The sequence below is a fragment of the Nelumbo lutea genome, chromosome 1 (genome assembly GCF_056320005.1).
Source record: "Nelumbo lutea isolate HS-2025 chromosome 1, American lotus-T2T, whole genome shotgun sequence".
In the NCBI taxonomy this organism is placed as follows: Eukaryota; Viridiplantae; Streptophyta; class Magnoliopsida; order Proteales; family Nelumbonaceae; genus Nelumbo; species Nelumbo lutea.
In genome coordinates this window covers 216908897-216931563 of record NC_142684.1, presented here as the reverse complement: position 1 = coordinate 216931563, position 22667 = coordinate 216908897, and the positions used below count along the sequence as shown (strand labels likewise).

Below are 22667 nucleotides of genomic sequence, written 5' to 3'. Positions count from 1 at the left end.
CGAACTTCAAGATTTCAAGTCCTTAAGGACTATTCCAAGAAATTGTTGCATCCACCAAGTTAAATTTACAATCAACAATGAGGCAATCGTCATCCTTCTCAAGTTCCCAACCAACTCCTACAACCAAAAAAAAAAAAAAGGAAACTATAAACCCAACAAAATTAAAGACCAAAATATTCAAGTTTATATTAACAAGAAAAAAATAACATAATCTGACATTCAGTTTAGCATTAAAAGATCAAACAAACATCAAATTAAAGTAGAATATTAACAAAAGTACTAAACAAATTAGTCATTAATCATCTAACATATTCAGTTTACTAAGAAAAAAAATCATACAAAAATCATATTAAAGTAGAATATAAATGTAAAGTATAACAAAAAAAGAAAAGTCAGATTGGGCATTCCATATTCAAATAAAAAACCAAAACATGTATAAGTGTATAACAAAATAAAAATCATACAAAAATCAGATTGAGTATTCCATATTCAAATCAAGTCAAAACATGTAAAACAAAATAAAAATATAAAATGATAAGTGATAATAGCTAACGAAAGAGAGTGAGATCTGAAATCTCAGATCTCAGACTCACGTCTATGTCTGCATATTCAATTCAATATTCTGACAAAAAATACCAAACATAATAATCATAAAACATGTTCAATTTAATAAGAAAAAATACCAAACATAATATTCAGTTTAATATTTAGACAAACCTATTCTGATATTCAGTTTAACATTAAAAAAATATCATACAAAGATCAAATTAAACATGTATAACAAAAATGAAATATTAGATTGGGCATTCCATATTCAAATTGGTTCTATATAAGAAAATCATACAAAAATCAGTCTCACACAAATTGATAGAGGGAGATTTGGCCTGACCCCTTGGCCGCGCGATACGTGTAAGCAACCGAGAGTGATCTAGCAGGAGCGCCAGTTCAGCACAGCAACGTGCCCACGACCCGAGCTCTCCCAAAAAGAAACCCATGACCCGAGCTCCCCAAGGAGGAGCTCGAGCTCTCCCTTAGAGGCCCTGAGCCTTACAAGGAGCGCAAAGGGCAAAACCTAAGCTGACCCACCTTGGGGCAGTTCGGGCCACACTTCTATCCGAACTCAAAACTTCACCTCGCACACCACTCCGGCACTTCGGCTCCAGGTCGCATGGTTGAACAACTGTACCTGACACCAAAGAAGTCTGTATTTTCAGGCGGCGCGCCTGACTGATTAAGGGTTTGACACATGACAGTCGCACTCCAAAGGCCACCTGCTACCGCCATCTCAAGTCGTTGTAGAGACGGCCTTGGCAGGGAAGGCAGTGGCGGCTATGACACCCATTCTGGCATCTAGTAGAGGTGATGACACCCGATCTGGCAGAGGTGATGATACCCGATCTAGCAGAGGTATGGGAGTGAGTGTACTAGGGTGATTATAAAAGGCCCCCTTCCCCCAAAGAAGGAGGTATGTGATTTTTGTGCCTTCTGGTCTTCAAGTCCCTTATTTCCCCTTGCCTTCTCAAAAGCACTAAGTTGAGCTTCAGAGTGTTCTTACCGGGTTCCTCCCCGAAAATCTCCAGTTTTTTCCTTGTTTCAAGCATCTTCAGTTCCATCAGAGGCAAGGTTACCGGCAGCTAGGACTGACCGGATCACACATCATCATTTGGCGTTGTCTATGGGAAGACTTCAAAAGGCCTCCCCTAACCTTTAACTCTCTCTCAAAGAAACCTTTAGTATCCATGGCTTCCTCCAGCAGTAACAGGCATAACGCCAACTTGAATGTTGTAGGGGAACACCCTTAGCCCGCCACTATATGCATCAAATAGTTCATCGTCCCCCTCTCGGCGGACGGAATCCCTAACCTCAATGCACCAAGCACGGTAGCACCTGTGAGTGTTCCCCTTCCCCTCCCTATTGAAACAACCTTCGCCAAACCGATCGTTGTCCCTTTGGCGACCAGCCAAAATCAGCTTGATGACTTGATGCAATGCATGTAGGCCATGCAAGCGCAAATGCAATAGTTCCAGCAACATCAACTCCATCAGCAGCAAGTACTACACCACATCTCTCAGTATCACTACAAACAGCAGTTCCTCCAACTGCATCTAAACCAACCGCAGCTCCCACCTCGGCACCCTGCTATCGAGCCAATCAAGCCCTCTCCTCAGGGTGGGCGCCTTCTCCAAGGGGAAGCTTCCCAGCCGCATAACCCATCCAGAAACCAGGCCTCATCCCCGAGAAGGAGGGAAAGACTAACTACCCCCGCCTTGCAGCTCGCCAGCAGATCAGGAACCTCCCAGCCAATCAACTTGGCACCTCGACACTCTAAGTTCGAGCTCCCGCTCGTGGAAAACCGATTCGGCGTCTTGGCCGCGGACTACGACCAGCAGTCCAAGCCCATTGAGCTCGGCAACACCGAGGCCAGGAGTGCCAATATGGGGCCTTCCAAGCAGCAGTGGAGGCCCCGACGAAGTCACCGAACTACAACCCGCATCCGCCCGAGCTCCGAGGTAAAGAAGAAGCAAGCTCGGATGAGGTAAAGGTTACTCCTATTCTTTTAGTCCCTTCCCCCCTGTCATCAGAATCCTCGTCGTTCCCATGTCCAAGGACTTCAAACTCCCCCCACTAGACAAATATGATGGGTCCTTTGACCCCGGTGATCATGTTGATGCTTTCCAGTCCTAGATGCACCTAGCGAGGGCCAGCGAGTCCTGCATGTGTGTGGCCTTCACCACCACCTTCAGGGGAATTGCCCGCACCTGGTATAGGAACCTGGCTCCCGGGTCAATAAGGAGCTGGACCTAGTTTGTGCAAATCTTCACCGCGCACTTTGTTACTAGCAAGCGGTGTCCCCGAACCGAGGAGAGCCTCCTCGAGATAGTCCAAATGGAAGGAGAATCCATCCGAAGCTATATCAAACGGTTCAACGATGCGTGCTTGCAGATACCGCGCCTAAACCCCGCAGTACAGCTCGCGGCAGCCAAGAGGGGGGTGACGCACAAGGAATTCAAATGGCACATGGTGGTAAGCTAGCCCGCGACCATAGCTGAATTCCTCAAGCTTGTAGACAGATTCATAAGGACAGAGGAGGAGATCAACTAGAGGACTGAGGGCGGGTTTGAAAAATGGAAGAGAGAAACTGAACCCCCCAACCAGGATGACAGGAGGAAGAAAGACCCCATTGGGTCGCAAATACAAGTCAGTCGTTCCGAGCTTCCATGGCGGATCGAGTGGACTACACGCCCTTGAATGCGAAGCGGGTTGAGATACTGATGACGATCAAGGATGCCCCGTACATGAAGTGACCCCCTCATCTGAAAGGGAACCCGAATGAGAGGAACAAAAATTTGTATTGCAGCTTTCATAGAGACCATGGTCATAGCACCGAGCATTGTAATAATCTCCACGACGAGATAGAGGAACTTATCTGTCGCGGGCACCTAAGAAATTTTGTACAGCATAATAATAATAATAACAATAATAAGATAGGTCAATAGGGGGAGCACAGCAGAGATGCCCCCAAGTCCAGCAGCCGGCCAGCAGAACAGTCACAGAAATAGACCCCAAAGGAAAGGCCAGTTCGGGGAATGATCCATGTGATCATTGGAGGATTGATTGTAGTAGGATGCACCTCTGCAGCAGTTCGGGCATCAACCTGTGAGGCCTCCAAAGAAGAACAAAATCCCCCAAAGTGGCCAAGGATGGAAGACCCCATATTCTTCACCGAGGATGATGCACACAGGGTTCACTACCCCCACGACGACGCCCTTGTCATAAAGGTAAAGATCAATGACTTCGAGGTCAAGCGCGTACTGGTTGACTCGGGTAGCTCGGTAGATATTCTCTTCAAAGCCGCGTTCGACCAACTTCAATTGCAGGGGAGTGACTATAAACCCGCAAACACTCCTTGGGTGGGCTTCAGTGGAGAAGAAGTCAGACCCCTCAGGAAAGTGACAGTACCTGGGGAAGTCGGCACATGGCCCTGCGTAGTCAGACTCAACCACGACTTCCTGGTGGTCGCAGCCCCCTCCCCATCCAATGCCCTAATAGGTCGGCCGATCACCCATATCCTACGAGCAGTGGTCTCCACTTATCATTTGGCAATGAAGTTCCCTACAGACTTCAGTGTGGGGGTAGCGCAGGGCAACCAACTCGAGTCCCGCAAGTGCTATGTTGCCGCTCTAAAGGGAAAGACCAAGGTGGTCGGCGACCTCAAACTGGAGTGGCCTACAGAGCAAGGCAAAGAACGAGCTGCACCCACGAAAGAAACAGTCGTTGTTCTGATCTTAGCCGCAGACCCAGCTCGAACGCTTCAGATCAGTGCTTCCGTCCAGGAACCCCTACGAACCAAACTGGTAAGTTTCTTACTCCAAAATTTAGACGTTTTTGCATGGTTCGCGGTAGAGATGCCCGGTATAAACCTCGACCTTATAACTCACAAGCTGAACCTTGACCTTGTAGTTAGGCCCATTAGATAGAAGAAATGCAACCTAGCCCCAGAGCGTTGAAGGGCGGTCGATGAGGAGGTCGAGAAGCTCCTCGCAGTAGGCTTCATAAGGGAAGTTCATTACCCGAGCTAGGTGGCCAACCTAGTTTTGGTAAAAAAGGCAAACGGCAAGTGGCGCATGTGCGTCGACTACACTGACCTAAACTGAGCTTGCCCAAAAGATTGCTTCCCCCTCCCCAAGATTGACCGCCTAGTGGATGCGACCTTGGGACACGAGTTGCTAAGCTTTCTGGATGCCTACTCGAGCTACAACCAAATCAGGATGGACCTGTCCGACAAGGAAAATACCGCATTCATAACCGAGTTCGGCCTGTACTGCTACAAGGTTATGCCCTTCGGACTGAAAAATGCTGGGGCAACCTTTCAGAGGCTTGTGAATAAGTTGTTTCAACCCTTAATTGGCACAAAGATAGAATGTTATGTAGATGACATGGTCGTCAAGACACAATTTTCGTATGAATTAATACAAGACTTGCATTTTGTCTTTCATATTCTACGTCAATTTAGCATGAAACTAAACCCAAACAAGTGTGTCTTCGGTGTCACCTCGGGTAAGTTCCTAGGGTACATCGTCAACCGGCGATATTGAGGCCAACCCAGACAAAATAAAGGCCGTCCTAGATATGAGACCACCCCGAAAAGTAAAAGAGATTCAGAGATTAAACGGCAGAATAGCCGCTCTAAGTTGTTTTATGTCTAAATCAGCAGACCGTTGCCTGCCCTTCTTCAAAGCAATGAAAAGCAAAGGGTTCGAGTGGAACCCGGAATGCCAACTCGCATTTGACGAGCTCAAAAGATACCTCGCCAGTATCCCAGTTTTGACCCGACTCCAAGAGGGTGATGCTTTAGAACTGTACCTCTCGGCAAGCAACGAAGTGGTCAGTTCGGTACTGGTAAAGGAAGCAGATCGGGTCAAATGAGCCATCTACTATGTTAGTAAAGTATTGCAGGGAGCAGAAATGAGATATCCAAAGATAGAAAAGCTAGCCTCTGCCCTGGTCATTGCGATCCGCAAACTCAGTCCATATTTCCAAGTCCATACCATCATCATCCTCACTGACAAACCCTTGAGGCAAGTCTTGCTTAAGCCCGAGGTCTCTGGTCGATTGACGAAGTGGGCCATCGAACTCAATGAATACGACCTCTAGTACAAGCCACGAACCACTATCAAAGCCCAAGCCTTGGCGGATTTTGTTGTAGAATGTACGTTCAACTTCGAGGTCCTTAGCCCGGTTGAGCATGAGGAGCCCAGTTTGGGTGAGCTCGGTGCTCCCAGGCCGGTTGAGTCCGAGCCCCGTGAGGTCACACCCAGTTCAGTATCTCTCTTGGTCAGGCCAAACGCGAACTGGGATGAGCCCTGGATCCTTCACGTTGATGGCTCCTCGAATCAGAAGGGCAGCGGAGCCGGTGTAGTTCTCCACGGTCCGAGTGACACGAAACTGGAGTACGCACTACGCTTCGAGTTTGCAGCATCCAACAATGAGGCGGAATATGAGGCATTGATAGCCGGGCTAGCCCTGGCACGAGATGTAAAAGCAAAACACATAGTTATCTACAGCAATTCCCAGCGTGTGGTCAACCAAGTTACACGCGAATACGAAGCCCGCGAGACAACTATGATCGCCTACTTGGCAAAGGTAAAAGAAGCTCTACTTAGCTTCTAGTCACACTTCATCAAGTAAATCCCGAGGTCAGAGAATGTTGAGGCCGACGCCCTGTCCCGGTTAGCCAACACCAGTGACAACACCATGAGAACTGTGTACATTGAGGACCTACCTCGACCTAGCATTCTCCGGGGGGTAGAGGAGGTCGCTCCTGTCGCCCAAGCAGAGCCAAGCTGGATTGATCCACTCGCAAGCTTCCTGCTACACAAAACACTCCCCGTAGACTGCAATGCCGCCAGGAGGGTAGAGCGCTAGACAACCAAGTATGTCATAATAGACGGATGGCTGTACCGGAAATCCTACACGCTCCCCTGCCTACGCTGCTTGCGGCTTCCTGAAGCCAAGCTCGTACTCCATGACATTCACGATGGCCTGTGTGGCGGACACCTGGGGGGCAGGACCCTCGCTCAGAAAGCACTACGATAGGGGTACTATTGGCCAACAATGAAAGTAGACGCCGTTGAGCTAGTCAGGAAGTGCGATAAGTGCCAAAGGCACGCCAATATTCACCACCAGCCCGCCACCGACTTCAAGTATCTCACTAGCCCATGGCCCTTCGCACAATGGGGTATCGACCTACTCGGACCATTCCTGCCAACAATGGGATGATGGAAGTTCCTAGTAGTGGCAGTAGATTACTTCACCAAGTGGGTTGAAGCTAAAACTCTCGTAACCATCATAGCTTGAAACATCTAGAACTTCTTCTAGAAGAACATAATGTGCCGCTTCGGGCTACCTCGGGTACTGATCTCCGACAATGGCAAGCAGTTCGAGGACATCCAATTCCAAGAGTGGTGCCAAGACATGGGGATCCGACAAAACTTCAAGTTGGTTGCGCACCCACAAGCAAACGGTCAGGCAGAAGTCACGAACAAAGCTATCCTTCGTGGACTAAAGGCCAGGCTAGACCGAGCTAAAGTGTTATGGGCAAATGAGCTGCCTAGCGTCCTATGGTCATACCGAACTATAGAGAAAACCGCCACTGGAGAAACCCCCTTCAACCTCACCTATGGCACGGAGGCAGTCATCATAGCCGAAATCGAAATCCCCTCACTTCAGATGGAAGCATACAACAACAATACTAATAACGATGAGCTACGTACCAACCTCGACCTGCTTGATGGGGTGAGGGACCTCGTATACATCAGCATTGTAGCATACCAACAAAGGGTAGCTCGGTACTACAACGCTAGAGTCAAGAGGTGAAACTTCCGTGTTGGCGACCTGGTTCTCCGCAAGGTCTTGGTACTTGAGCCCGGCGTTGGCAAACTCCGGCCGAACTAGGAAGGACCTTATCGAGTAAAGAGAGTAGTCGGGGGAGCGTACGAGCTTGAGACCCTGGAGGGTAAACAAATACCCAGGGCATGGAACATTTTCAACTTAAGACGATATTACCTATAAATTATCAAACTAAGTGGGTTGTGAGCCACTACCAGAGCCTAAAGGCCAAAATGCCGAGCTAACAAGGACCTTGTCACCGTAAGACCCAATCGCCCCTTCGGCATGGGCAAGCGAAGGCCAAGTACTAGCACCGAGCTGACGATGACCTCGTCACCTCATCAACGAATTCTAGCCTATGTTAACCAACCCAAGCAGAGAACAGATCGGGCGTATAGCCTTACTATGTTAACTCGCCTCGGGGCCCAATCATAGTAGTTCGATAAAAGAGAAAAGTGATAGTGCCCGTTACTTAACCAAAAAAGGGACATTTCATTGCAAAATACTTTGTTTACATTTCGTTCCAAAAGAAAAAAAAAACAACAACAACGACGAGCTCATAGGCCCGGAGGTACATCTTCCTCGCCTTCGAAAGGGACTTCGACAATACTCGAAGGTCCCGCTTCGTCTTCGGAATCCACATCATCATCAGCTGCGGCAGTCATTTCCGAAGTGATGCGCGAAGTGGTTATGGCACTAATGTCGAGCTCGGGGTACGTATTCCTTATCATCCATCGACTCGACTTGAAACCCCTTCTGTACGAGCCCACCATCATGTCGTCAAAGCGCAGCGAAGCGATGTAATCGTCGACGGCCTTCACATTCGCCTCCTCAATGGCATGAGAGAAGATATCAGTCTTCTCCCTGATATCATCCTGAAGGTACCTGACCTGATGCTCTAGGTCCAGCTTCAGGTTCGCCATGTGTTTCACCACCAATCTTAAGGCCTTGTTGTCCCTCCGAGACTTCGTTAGCTCGACTTGCGCAGCTTGGGAAGCCTCTTTGGCAGCTTGCGCTCGCTTCAAGCCCCTCTCCGCCTGGAGTGTTAGAGCGTGGATAGAGGAGTTCACCTGCCAAAATGAGAACAAATCAGCCCGGCGAGAGGAGAGTAGCAAGAAAAAAAAAAACTACTTCGACTTACCACCATGGCGTGAGAAGTAGCATGTGTGCCTATGTGATTTGGAGGAAGATCGGCCCACGTCATGACTTCCTCAGGGCAAACAGCCTTCTTACTTTTTCAAAGAGCGTAGCTCGGCGTCAGCACACTCCCTAACCCATCCTGACTTCCCGAGCCTGAAGGCACAGCCCGGGCATAAGCAGTATTGGCATAAGGGACCCCTACTGCTTCCTGAACTGGAGGGGCCACCTCGGGCTCCCCAGGAGGCTCCATTCTCGGAGGGCTCGGTACCTCGGGCTCCGTAACCTGGGAAGGATCGACACGGACCCGCTTAGTAGCTCGCTTCCTCCTCATACCATCAAACAAGCTCGCACCTTGAATCTTCTCTGCCTCCATTACACCTGCAAAAAGGAGCTCGACATCAAAAGACGATAATAAAAACAAAGCAAAAGCAAGCCTCTAAGCAAGAAACCTACCCGAACTCAGACCAACCTGAATAAGCTTGGCCTCTATCAGGTAGTCTTGGCATTTGAGCCCAAGCCGGGCCTAGTCCTAGAGGCCCTTCACTGTGTCTTTATCTAACGTGGCACTGGGATCAGGAACAACCAACCCCCACTTGGTAGGAAACGACCACCCCTTAGCACTTCGAACCACGAAGTAGTCTTGCTTCCATGCTGGGACCTTATTCGGAAAATTGTGCAAAAGCTTGAACCTCAGACCAGGAGACAAGTAGTAGGCCCGCCTACACCCGGGCAGGAGACCTACTTGCTTCTTGAGCATAAGAATGGCGGAAAAGATTTCCAGGTCCAATGAAAGGCAGTGTTCACAACAAAGGGAGATGGTCCCAACAAGGTTACAAATGGAGTTTGGGTGGAGCTGACCGATAGTAACGCCGAAGTGATTCATGACCTCGACGATAAGGGGATGGAAAGGAAGGCGCAGCCCAGCAACAAGCTACTCCCGGAATATCACGATCTCGTCCGGACCGTGCTCCCAAGGGAAGTCGCTTGAGGATAAAACGTAAGTATACTCCTCGGGCAGGTTATACTAAGCAATAAGGGACCAAAGTCTCTCGAGCGTCATGACGAAAAGCCCAAACTTATCTAGCATCCGACCTCAACGGGAGGTGGATACCAAGCTACTCGAGGTGAATCGGCCTACGGGCTCGAACTCTTCCTCGAGCTCTTCTTTGAGCTCTACCTCGGGCCCCGCCTCAGACTCACTAAGGCTGTCAAGGGCAGCAGCTCGGTTCGTGGACCTAGCATTTGACCCCCTAGAAGACTATCTAAGCTACCCGAGCTGGACATTGAAAGGAAAAGAATCGAAAAGAAGGTTGAGGACTCACCGAGGAAAAGCTACTAGACTATGAAGAATGACGCGAGATGACAACCTTGGACGCGAGCTCAAGGAACAAATGCTGAAGAATGGCGAAGGAAAATGACCAGGGCCCCCCCACTATTTATAGCCACTGTACTCGCGCATCAACGGCCAAGATCAAAACCATCCAACGACTCCCAGCAAAACCGGCTACGTACGCCCTGAGGTGAAATTAGTTTAGCGCTAATTTTTTACGTCTGAAAATTTATGATTGTTTGACGTCCGCGCGTGAGCTGCACGCAATCCGGGATTGACCCCTGGTCAAACCAAGTCGACCCTGATCGGGCCGAAAGCATAGACAGGTCAGACCGGAGAAGCTCCAAACCAAGGCCAAAGCATCACGAGGAAAATCCACCCATCATCCCGTGAACTCCCCACACCGGGTCAAGACCCCGGGCACGGGGAGTGGGGGCAATTGATGGAGGGAGATTTGGCTCGACCCCTTGGCTGGGCGACATGTGGAAGCAACTGAGAGTGACCTGGCAGGAGCGCCAGCTTGGCACAACAACGTGCCCATGACCCGAGCTCCCCAAGGAGGAGCTCGAGCTCTCCCTTAGAGGACCTGAGCCTTACAAGGAGCGCAAAGGGCAAAAACCCGAGTTGACCCACCTCGGGGCAGTTTGGGCCACACTTCTATCCGAACTCAAGACTTCACCTTGCACACCACTTTGACACTTCGGCTCCAGGTCGCATGGCTGAACAACCGTACCTGACACCAAAGAAGTCCGTATTCTGAGGCGGCTCGCCTGACTGATTAGGGGTCTGACACATGACCACCGCACTCCAATGGCCACTTGCTACCGCCATCTCAAGTCGTTGTAGAGATGGCCTTGACAGGGAAGGCAGTGGCGACTATGACACCCGATCTGGCATTTGGCAGAGGTGATGACACCCAATCTTACAGAGGTGATGATACCCGATCTAGCAGAGGTATGGGAGTGAGTGTACCATGGTGATTATAAAAGGCCCCCTTCCCCCAAAGAAGGAGGTATGTGATTTTTGTGCCTTCTGGTCTTCAAGTCCCTTGTTTCCCCTTACCTTCTCAAAAGCACTAACTTGAGCTTCGGAGTGTTCTTACCGGGTTTCTCCCTGGAAATCTCCAGTTTCTTCCTTGTTTCAGACATCTTCAGTTCCGTCAGAGGCAAGGTTATCGACAGCTAGGACCGACCGGATCACGCATCATCACAAACCTACACCTATTCCATATAATAAAAATCATACAAAAATCAGTCTCAAACAAGCCTAAACCTATTTTGTATAACGAAATAAAAATCTCAGACTCACTTCTATGTTTTCGAAAAAAAATGAAGAACCAAAAATAACTTAGGTGTAACCTTGTGAGGTTATCTCGATGGATTTAAAAATGAAAAGGGAAAATGGAAAAAAAACAAATAGAAGAGGAGGGACGAATGATTACCGAAGGCGTTGAAATGGTTGACTGATTGAGATGTGAATGCGAGGCAACCGGTGACCGACCATGGTGAAGATTGAACGGCAACCAACAACTAGCGATGGTGGCAAGAAGCAACATAGCAACACAATGTCTAGGGTTCTTCTCAGGTTTAGAACAAAATAGATCGAAGAGAATTGCCAAATGGGTAACGTTTGTTTTCCCGCTTCACTTTTGTTCAGTGATATTTGGGTTCAGTTTAAATCAATTTTAGATTTCTGTAATCAATAAAATTACATTATGTTACTTTTAAAACAAAATATTAAAATGGGGTACAAGTGTCATTTTACAAAATAATTATACAATATATATATCGGATTGGATCGGGGGTGATTCGAATTCGATCCAAATTCCTAATGGATCCAATTTTGTGATTCGTTCCAATTCGAAAGTCCAAAGGGAGTATCCAAATCTGTAATTTTTGGATCATATTCGAATTCGAATAAGATCAAAAGCCAATTTGTTTGCACCCCTAATGATAAGTTTATAATATCTTAGATATTCTATACGTTTTATGTATTTTTTATTTTATGTGTTTCTACCTATTTTTTAAATTTTCATTACTTAATTATGATATCATCGGTTAACTCACTTGCCTAAACAATTGGACCATTATAGTGAAAATTAAGTAGGTGGGGCTAAATTTAAGCTTAAATCAGGCCCAAGTGCACAACCTTACGCATTGGACCTAAGGCTTCAAACCAACCTACATTTAAATTTGATGAATTTGGGTTAGTCTTTCTAGAATTTTCATTGGATGTTTTCTATCTCCCTTGTCTAAATATACAATGGGCATAAAAGGGGCATATATGTCATTTACTCTTATTTTAGAAATTGCTTACTTATTACTGTCTAGAAACTACCCACTTATAACTGTTCAAAAACTGTCCGTGAATTATAAATAGTTTTGTCTTAGAGAAATTGCCACGTGCAAATGTACATACATATTTACTAGTATATATAGCAATACAGTCCATGTCACCATGCCTCTCCTTGTTCCAAACCCCCTTCCTAATTTCCTATTTTTTTTAATTCCACATAATTACCCATTAGACCAATAAGGAAATCACATAGGCTTATTGGAGATTAAACAACTATTATTTAACTTTTAAAATTTAATTTATCATATTTATTGCATTTTTTATAAATGTATTTTTAGTAATTATATATTTTTATAGTTTATATATTAATATTTATTAGAGATTAAACTATTATTTGATATTACACTATTTACTGAATAATTTAATATATTTTTAGTATTTATTTTACTTTTCTAATTGTTGTATTTTTTATTAGACATCTATTATATTTTTATTATAAATTTATTTTCAATGATTGTGTATTGTTGCTATAAATTTTCAATAATTATTGGAGATTAAACTATTTTTATTTATTAGAGATTAGACTATTAATTTAGTTGAAATTAGGAGTATTCAAGGATTGGTTCAATTCAGTTGTAGGTTGTTTCACCAACCAAATTGACCTGGCCAAGTCGGAAGTTTGTCACCCAATTCTAGTTGACCATTAGTGAAAACCCACCAACTTGGGCTGTATTGGTTTGTATCTATTTTTGGTTTGATTTGTTTATTCAAAATGTTTAAACTTAAAAATTAAATTTTAAATTTAATAAATTCCAGCGATATTATTAAAAAATAAAATTTATAATATAATATTTTAGACTAAGAAATATGGGATTTTTCCACTTTTTTATTTTAAAAAAATTAAATTTAAAATAAAAAATATTAATATATATTTATGATCGGATCAATTCAGTTTTGGTCAGTTTACAAATGGCAAAATCGAAACAAACCTAATTTGGTCGAGTTGAAAAAATTGCTAAACCAAAAATTGATCGAAAATTCTAGAAAATCAACCAACTTAAATTTCATCTCGATCTTGAATTACAACTATTCTTGGGCAGAACTAAGAACTAATGATGATGTGATCTAACAAAGAAAGTTGTGATCAATTGATTGGGGTGTGGTGTCTGATTAAGAACTTGAATCGGGGGGTTGTTTTTGGAATTTGATTGTTAAAGAGAGAGAGACAAGATGTTTTTGATTGTGCATGGCAATTGATTCTTTGCAATTGCCGATAAATTCTACGTTCACGAACGCCGGTTTATAGTGAGGTCTCTGATGGAATGCTCAGTGGAGAAGAAAAGAAAATGAGAGGGACTTTGAAAATCTCAAATGATCAAGGAAATGGAATTTTTTTTTTTGTGTCCGGTTAAACCGGAGATTTCTATTTTTCTAAGTTACAGTATTCATTTCTGATTGGTGGATTCACAGAATGTGAATTCGCAAATGTGAATTCAAAAAATTCAAACCGGATGGTGTGGCAGCGGCATTGGTCAACACGCTTTCAGCGCATTCGGATTTGGGACTCATTTGCCAGTTTGGAGTAGATAGGCACAACGTTGTAAGCAATAAATGAGCATTTATAAATTTTTTTTACACCTGCCCCTTATAATACCCTAAGCTTATCCTTAAAAAGAATTAATAAACATTTTGACAGTTGTCAAAATATTTATCAAATGATTATTTAATATACTTACTTTATCGTGCTGGTGCGTACAATTTACATATCTCCTTCGAAATCGGATCTGCTCCTCACACGTAGCGCCTTACAGTCGCTTCACACGCACATCCTACCGTGCATTGGTAGCATCTCCCGTGAATAAAGCAGATTCCGTCTCATTTCCTTTAGCCTTTGTACACATCCTTAGGGTGACGTATATACTTTCGAGTTTCGACATTCTTCTTCCATATTCGGTCCTTCAGTCCATCGATCAAATCTTAGGGTTTTGATCACCCAAAAAAAAAACCTAGGGTTTTGAATTTAAGCCAATTTTCGAACTCTCGGATTTGTTTTCGAATTTACCAGATACACTTCCGTTGTTTTGTTATGTTTCTCCTCGTCTCCTCTTCTGCGTGTACTTTTTTGAGATTTTAAGCGCTTCGTCAATGGGGGAGTTGAGGATGGAAGAGATGCCTCTCCCCGCCTTGTTCGAACAGGCACGTAAAATACATTCTATGGCTTCTGAATCAGGTGTTGATCAGGTAACTTGTTCACAGACACCATTTTCTCATGTTCTCAGTTTGTCCCCAAATTTTGTCATTTTCTTTTTTCTTTCCCTCTTCTTTGAGAAAATTTCTCTCAATACCATTTTGAGGATTTTCAGGAGATGTTGAGGAAAGGGTGCAACGCTTTGCGGAAATGCGAGGAGATGACAAGCAAGTTGGGTTTGTTCTCTATCAACGAGACCAAAGACGAAATCAGCACCGCAAATCTCAAATATTTATTGGTACTTCTTCTTTTCAACGTGCCGTTTTCAGACATGAAATTTTTAAATATTTCATCGAATTTCTGATTACTAAAGCGGTTTCTTCTAACTATTTCTCCCGTATTTCTTCCAATTATAATATTATAAGCTGAAATGATTAAAATTCTGAAATAATCGTGGCTTACTGAATTGCTTCAAAGTGAGAAGAAATAAAGAAAATTGCAAATCTCGGGGTTTTATGTAGTTGGCGTATTGGTTACCCATTCTTAGTTTTTGGTCCTCTTGCTTTATTGAAAATACATCAAATATTGGTTCTTCTCCGATAGTGCATGTCTAGATGAATTAGTTCAGAACGATCTGTCTAACCAAGAATTATTCTAATAATGAGTTCTAAGTTCTAACTTCCGTTGGCAAAACGTGATAATACAAGAAAAATGAAAAGGAGGTGCGGGAATAACCAAGGCAACTCCGGAGAAGTATTAGATTAAGGGGTGGAGTTTGGGTTCTTCTCATTTTTAATTTGGGGGGGGGGGGGGCGCACTGAGACACTTCTTATTACTCAACAGCTACATGCCTTAAGATACAAAAGTACCTATATATATCGACTTTATCCTTATAATAAGGAATATATTTTGTCTTTTTACCCGGATGTGCCCACTCAGTCAGTCATTGATCAATAATGGGGAAATGGTATAAGACGACAGACAAGATGGGCATCAGGAGCCCAAAGATATCGTGAATCTATTCCCCAAGCTGCAGAAACAATACAGCTACATATATGTGTCCATGCTTGCACACACAGACAGAGAGATTAAGGATAACCTACAATGCACCAATACTTAAAACCTTGAACTTGTACAACTCATCTGGTGACCTCCATCTTGGACATACGATCGTAAATAACCCAAGGCCCTGGAGAAGTTCTTTTTTGGTTGTTACCAATGGTCTCAACTTGTGGCAAGTCACCATCATACCAATCCTATGCAAGTGGTGCTTGTGAAAAATATGACTTCTTTATGGGTTCGTTCTATCATGGAAAGTTGGACAAAAAATTTTGTATCTTTAATGTTGGAAAATTGTAAATGATATACCTCACTCAAGAGAATAGCCCAAGCACCTTAAAAAGAAAAGAACAAAAGAAACAGAAGACTTGAACTAAACCTAGCAGTGGGTCACTAATATGCTGTATGCATGAACCTGCCCAACTGATATATTTTATTCTTTCTTGTTTAAGATGGATCCATCTTAGTGGTGCATGGAGCTGTTAACTTTTTCTTACCAGTATTTTTGTGTTTCTCTTGGTGGATTTTTGAAGCATGAACAGAACAAGGTAGGAGATTTAGGAACAAAATGAGTTAGGGCTTAGGGTTCAGATGAAGAGTAAGGGGTAAAGATAATGGGTTATGGACCTATGGCTCTTTTTGTAGTGATAGATTATATCTATATTTTTAGGTTGGTTTATTTATTTCTAATTCATTTAACAATGGAGTGAGCAAATTGGGTTGGTCAGATTAGGTTACAGCTAGAGCTTCTTCTGGTTGGTTAGTGCTGTGTTTTTTTCTGATCAGATTGTGTTATGTATGGTTAGGGTTGTGCTTGATGCCTTGGTCAGTACCTTTGCCTACAGCTTACTTTGACCAAACCCCAAATTGCACCCCTAGCTCTACTTGCTTATATGAGGTCCACTATTACACATTCTTCTCTTGAATCATTGACTCCACAATTCGTTTTACCAATTTAAACCAGATTATCAGAATAATCTGCTTTTATTCCTGTCCTCAACCAGGTAGCATCCACTACTTTCCCAACACATTACCATCTTACATACTCTACCAATTTAAGAGAATTTCTGTCATCAGGCTGAGTATATATGTATGTATGTATGTATGTATGTATTTATCTTCCATGTCATATTTGTTTGGACCAGCTATAGGCTATTTATTGTTCCCTTGATTCGTCCTTGGAGGAAGGGCTTTCAACTAACTATTAATAAAGCATTTTTTTTGTCATTGTTGCTGATTAAAATATAATCTAAGAGAACTTTCAGAGGTGATGCATCTTGATTCAATGGAAGAATCCATAAGCATCTTCCAGCAACCTGAATCTGTAGGAACAATGGAGAAACTAATTCAACAGTTTTCTTTCAGTACTAAAATTCCTTTGTGTGCTTGTGGAGGTGTATGTGTATGGAGTTTTTGGGTAGATTAGTTATGATATTGGGATGGCACTTATTTGGGTTATGTGGATAGATTATTTTTTGTATGCCAATGTTATATTAACTCAAAATTACACTTATTTGGGTTATGTGGACAGATTAATTTTCATATACCAATATTATATTAACTCAAATTTATGAATATAATAATATATCCTTGACCTCAATTGGTACTGTAAGATAAACATTAGCGTGACTCACTGTACGTCTTTACTAGACTAACTTACACATTTCATATGAGATCAGGCTCAGGTTGCTCAACTTTTTCAACCCTAACCTTTAACCCATCGTAAAACCTCTCTCTCTCTCTCTTTTAATTTTATTTTTAACAGCTGGGTTCAGGTTGGCCTTGCTTAAGTTAGTGTAGCCTTGAACCTGAAAAGGTATTGATATTGATATAGTGTACAGCCAGGTTGGTCCACCTTGAATTTGCATGATTGTTCATGTATGTTCCTGTCTTTCTGTTCCTTCTAGTGCTTATTTTAAATGTTGTTGGACTCAGCTATATCTCAGTGCTTGATTTTGATTTTTCTCTATAGGTGCCTTTCTATCTTGCAGAATTAATTGAAAAAGTTACACACGATGACAGAATTCAAGTGCTAAAAGCTTCCCAGGGAAAAATGAAGGTGAATGTTCCAGTTTTCATTACTCATAGTAAGAGCTCTGTAATCATAGGTTTAGAGAAAGTGAAAAAAGGCTATTTACCTTTATAACCTGAATAAATCCCCTATTTCTTATTTTTGAGTTTAGGGTTTTGTTTCAGTTGGTCATGATGAATGTGGTTGTACATTTTAGGAATTCATTTCCTTTTGTGAGGCAATGGACCTTGTACCTGAAGAGGAGTTAGAAGTTTCTGGTCAAGAAGGGTCAAAGTCTCTTGCAGATCGGAGGGCTAAAAAGGTAATTTTGAGTTCTTTAATTAAGTAGATAGGCAAGATGTAACATAACCAAATTCTTTTTTGAGCTTAAGAGTTTGCTTCTTGTTGGTGCACCAAAAGCAAATCCTGATGTGAATAACTATCTGGTTGTATGAAAATCAAGAAGAATAAGAAAAGGGAGGGCTACTTATCAAAAAAAAAAAGAAAAAAGAAAAGGGAAGGCTGAACTATGTTAGCAGTAACAATCTCAGCCATCACAACGATCTAATTTTAGCTACATGCTAGAGTTATGTAAATCCATGATAAAAAAAGGGCAGCCCAGTGCACGAGGCTCCCGCCAATGTGGGGTCTGGGGAGGGACAGATGTATGCAGCCTTACCCCTGCACATACAGAGAGGCTATTTCTATGATTTGAACCCTGGTCACCCAGGTCACAATGGAGCAGCCTAATCGTTATGCCAAGGCCCACCCTCTATCTAAATCTATGATAAAGAGACAGAAGATTATAACTGTAAGAGCTAAATCCAGCATCTAAATGGTTCCCCTTTTGAGAAATTACTATAGTGTGCCGTGGTGTAGCATTGTACACCATATTACATTTCCCTGACTGTCAAATGGATGCTCCTATTCAAATTGGATTTAGATTTATGAAGTGGAACATGGGAGTCACCATATTTCATTGATTTGTAGCCATGAGTTTTTCATTCTGATTTTTGCAAATTTAGATTGCTAGATTTAAACAACAGAGGGCTGCAGAATCAAAGCTGCAAGAAATTAAAGAAAGGAAAGAGCGTCGTGGCCGGTCTTCTAAAGCTGCAGCTTTATCTACACCAGTTGAGGCTGGGGAAGAAGATGTGTTGGATGATGATGGAGAAGAGGAACGCGAGGTTAGATATTTATTTTCTTGTTAAGTTTGAATATAATCATGCTAATCTTTATAATCAACAGTGTTGTTTTGTTTGTCATTCTACTGTTTTTTATCAATTACTTCAAAATTTTATTAATAAGAGCAAATATTAGTAAGTACAACTGATAAAAATACAGTTTAAAATCCATGAGAGGTAAAACCTCTTATCTCTCCCCCAGAATGCCCCAACTCCCTTACAATTGTGCCCAAAACAGTACAGTACTGTTTGTCATTCTATTGTTCATTAACTTGTTAGTTTGAATTTGTATTTTTGTCAAAAGAAAAACTATGCAAGCAGTATACAAGATTTGTGGCCCAAGCACTCAATAGAATATGCCAGACTGACTAATAATATAAAATAAGGCACTAAACAGACCCCAATCACAATTGTGCCCAAAACAGTACAGTACTGTTTGTCATTCTACTGTTTGTTAACTTGTTAGTTTGAATTTGTATTTTTGTCAAAAGAAAAAATTATGCAAGCAGTATACAATATTTGTGGCCCAAGATAGAATATGCCAGACTGACTAATAATATAAAATAAGGCACTAAACAGACCCCAATCACCCATAAACATATCTCTGCCTCCCACCCAACTTCTTGCACTCCTAGCAAACATTCTAAGAAGAATTTATGGCACTATTTTCTAAACTTAAGGAAACAAATAAGCGAAAACAACCTTTGCAGATGCTTGGATTTTACTGCAAAACAATAAAAAACCCACAAATTGTTAAGACCACTGGAGCGGAACAACAGAAAGTAGTTAGTCAGTTTTACAAGAGAAGGCCACGTCAGCACAACTAATCGTCCACTTGCAACATCTCTCTCTCTCTCTCTCTCTCTCTCTCCTCTCTCTCTCTCTCTCTCCCTCTTCCCCACCAACGAATTCAGGAGGTTGGCTCCCTCGAAGAGCCCTGAGTTAGGCAGGTTCCTAACACAAACACCTCATTAAATGTCTCATCAAATCCAAACAGTCCAACATTCAACCATCTTAACCTGTCATTTCATCCATGGCATCCAAGGGATCATGTTCAAACATTAACCCGGCTTCCTAATTTACATTTTCATAATTGTCAACTCGTTCCCAAACTTCTATTTCCAAGTTTTCTAGCAAATTCTTGTTCTCCCAGAAGGAACAAACCCAAACTTAGCTAACTGGACTTCCTTATCAACCACCCCATTTAGATCTATTTTCTTCTCTTCCTGATGAATCTCTTGTACCTGAAACATGGATACAGTTTCGTTATTGTTTGGGACTTTATCCGATTCATGCACAGTCAAGCTCCTGGAATCTTCTGAATACTTGTATGTTTTTTTGGAAGAGTTTTATGCCCTTGTTGAAATGCAGACTCAAATAAGCAAATAAGAGATGTCATATGATTTTCTGTAACTGTGTACATCAGGAAGCCAAAATGTTCACCATTTGAACAGAGGGAGCTTTGCTAAGTGGCAGGTCTTTTATGAATCTGGAAATTCTGCTGTAGTAATGTATTTTGCACATGCCGTCTGTCAAATAATATATTCATCATGTGATATGTTGTAACAAAACAAAGAGACATACAAATGGAGTTAGTACAAGCTAGTCTATCAAGAGAGATGCTTGGCACAACTCTTTCAAATTTCTGCACAATCACTTTTTAACTAATCAATAGAAGTATTTCAAGTTACCATTGACAAAACTTGAGTTCTTATTTGACATAAGTTCCTTCCCACTCTAAATTTACATGTATATTTTCTGCAGGCATGGATTACTACAATCTCATTGGCCATCTGTAAGGTTGGTTTTGCTTTATTTTGTGAATTTGGTGGATCTGTAAACATTCACGGTTTTCCTTCTAAAGACCTCAGGGACTTGGTATTTTCTTGCATTGCAATGATATTATAGGCTTTTGATCTACTGGAAATGTTAAAGAAAGAGGAAGAATTGCTATCAGCTGTAAAGGAAAAACAGTTACAGGTACTTTATGCTCTGTAATGTTGGTGACAATATTTTATGTCCGTGTATATCTTTATGTTCTAAGCTGTAAAGGAAAAACATTTTTAGTATTATCTATAGAAACCAAATAGAGTTTCAGATTAGTGTTACAAAGATGGTGCTTGTACCCGATTATACGAAGCATGAATTCAGAAAAACCACTATGAGCTGTCTGCAGCCGGAGAGAGGCCTTCTGCAGATGAGTGAGCATAAGAAAAGAGAGTTCCATGCAGAGGGTCGCAGAAGAAAAAAACTCTCAACTTTTGTCTGTTGCATATTATTTTTCTTCCCACTTTCTCTTTTCTAATATTTGTGAATCTTTTCAGGAAGGAGTGACAGACTTTTCTCAAGCAATTCTTGATGAGCGTGCTAAGAAAGCAGAAGCTTGGCACCGTAATGCTGCAAGTCAAGCACAATTTACGAAACCAGCACAACCCATCACATGTGCTACTTTTGCTCAAGATGTACTTGAAGGGAGAGCAAAGGTTTCACAAGCACATGAACACAAACACCAACCATTGATATTTGGACCTGCTAGTCTTGTGGGCGGAAGATTAGCAAGTGAGAGGGAAAGGATGGCTGCACAGGTTTTCCAACCTGGTTATAGGTATAATTGCTATGCATCTTGTTAATTAGATGATTGGTTCAACAAGCAAAACATCTTTGTTATAGAAGCCATCGGTTAAATGTTGTTTACCGTTGGGATAAATTTGATATTCTGTGTTTGCACATAGCGATTCCCAAAAATATGACCCAACTGGAATCCTATGTTACCAAATTTTAGATGGGAAGGCATAACTCTCAGTGGTTATCATTGTCTTTTGGGTTGATAGGTTGCCAACAATGAGCATAGAAGAAGCTGGACTACGAGAGATGGAAATGATGAAGAAATGGCAAGAGAGGAATGCTAAGCTCTTTGAAGAAGCCAATTCATCATGGCACAAGGATGTTCAAAGGTCTGGGCCCAGTAATGAGGATGATGACGATGAAGCAGCTCAAGAGAAGGCAAGGGCATCAGACGATTGGAAGGATGACCATCCGCGTGGTGCAGGGAATAAGAAGCTCACTCCTTGTGGGTAATTTAAGGTTTGATGAACCTAATTAAAGGTCCCTTGTAGTTTCAGAGTGCTACTTGATCGATCTATAGTATTTTTGGTGTTCCTTGATTCTAATAAGAGCACTTTTCTATGTATAATAAATAATAATACTTTCAGGAAAAAAAAAAGTGTTGCCGTGTTGAGATATAGAACAGTCGATGTAAAATCTGAGCAAAGACCATTTCGAGCCTATGATAGCGTTAAGACTTAAAGAGTAGGTTTTGATGTAGAATTCTTTTCTCCCCTAGCTTTGGAAGGCTTTTCTGCCCTACTGTACATATCTCTATTCTATGCACGACAAACTTTGTTCAAGTCATCACCTTTGGCCGGAAAATGAAAATTTGTAGGAAACTTCCCAAAGATTTGTGCGACTCTGGGCCTACCGTTGCTTTTACAAGAAACATAAAATGTCAAGTCAGTTTTGAACCAAGAGCTGAAATTTGAAATAAGATGAGGGATAAGGGGAACAGAAATAAAAATGAAAAAACATCTGGTCATCGTTGTTGCTAATTGCTATGTTTTCCATACAATGTCGCAGAATATGTGAATTCAGCACATAGCCACATAACGCCAGAGTATGTTGTTGCTTTCTTTCATAAAATATTACTTGTTTAAAACATCACTTGTGGGGCACCCAAGGATGAAAATGAGTTTTCTTTTTTGGTATTCAAAACATGAGTATTGGGCATCGTGGCGGTACCTGGTATGTGGCTATGTGCTTGTTCAACTGTTCAAGTAGTGATAGGATAAAAACGAGGATTTGATTATGATACTAGAATAAATTGTAACTAATCAATAGGTATCAAAAATGAAACTGGAAAAAAAAGTAGTAACGAATCAGGTGCTGGGTAATTGGTTAGGTGGTCTCAGGTTGGTTCTGGTCGGAGTAAAATTTGGGATGAATCCTGCAAGCACCAGCACCAGAGTTGGGGGTTGTTTATGGGGGGTTTAGGGTAAGGCCTAACCCCTGGCATTC

General features: G+C 42.4%; 1 protein-coding gene across 2 annotated transcripts; it reads left to right on the top strand.

Moving 5' to 3' along the window:
* Window positions 1–13897: 13897 nt before the first annotated feature.
* On the top strand, window positions 13898–21923 carry TAP46 (2A phosphatase associated protein of 46 kD). Of its 2 annotated transcripts, XM_088963176.1 has the most exons (9): window positions 13898–14395; window positions 14518–14640; window positions 17374–17460; window positions 17630–17734; window positions 18438–18599; window positions 20361–20396; window positions 20505–20576; window positions 20921–21201; window positions 21428–21923. In XM_088963176.1, exons 1-9 carry the CDS (start codon window positions 14300–14302, stop codon window positions 21672–21674), a joined length of 1209 nt encoding a protein of 402 aa, XP_088819302.1. In that variant the 5' UTR covers window positions 13898–14299; the 3' UTR covers window positions 21675–21923. The 2 variants fall into 2 exon arrangements, with proteins under 2 accessions (XP_088819302.1, XP_088819303.1); XM_088963177.1 differs by lacking the exon at window positions 20505–20576.
* The last annotated feature ends 744 nt before the right edge of the window (window positions 21924–22667 follow it).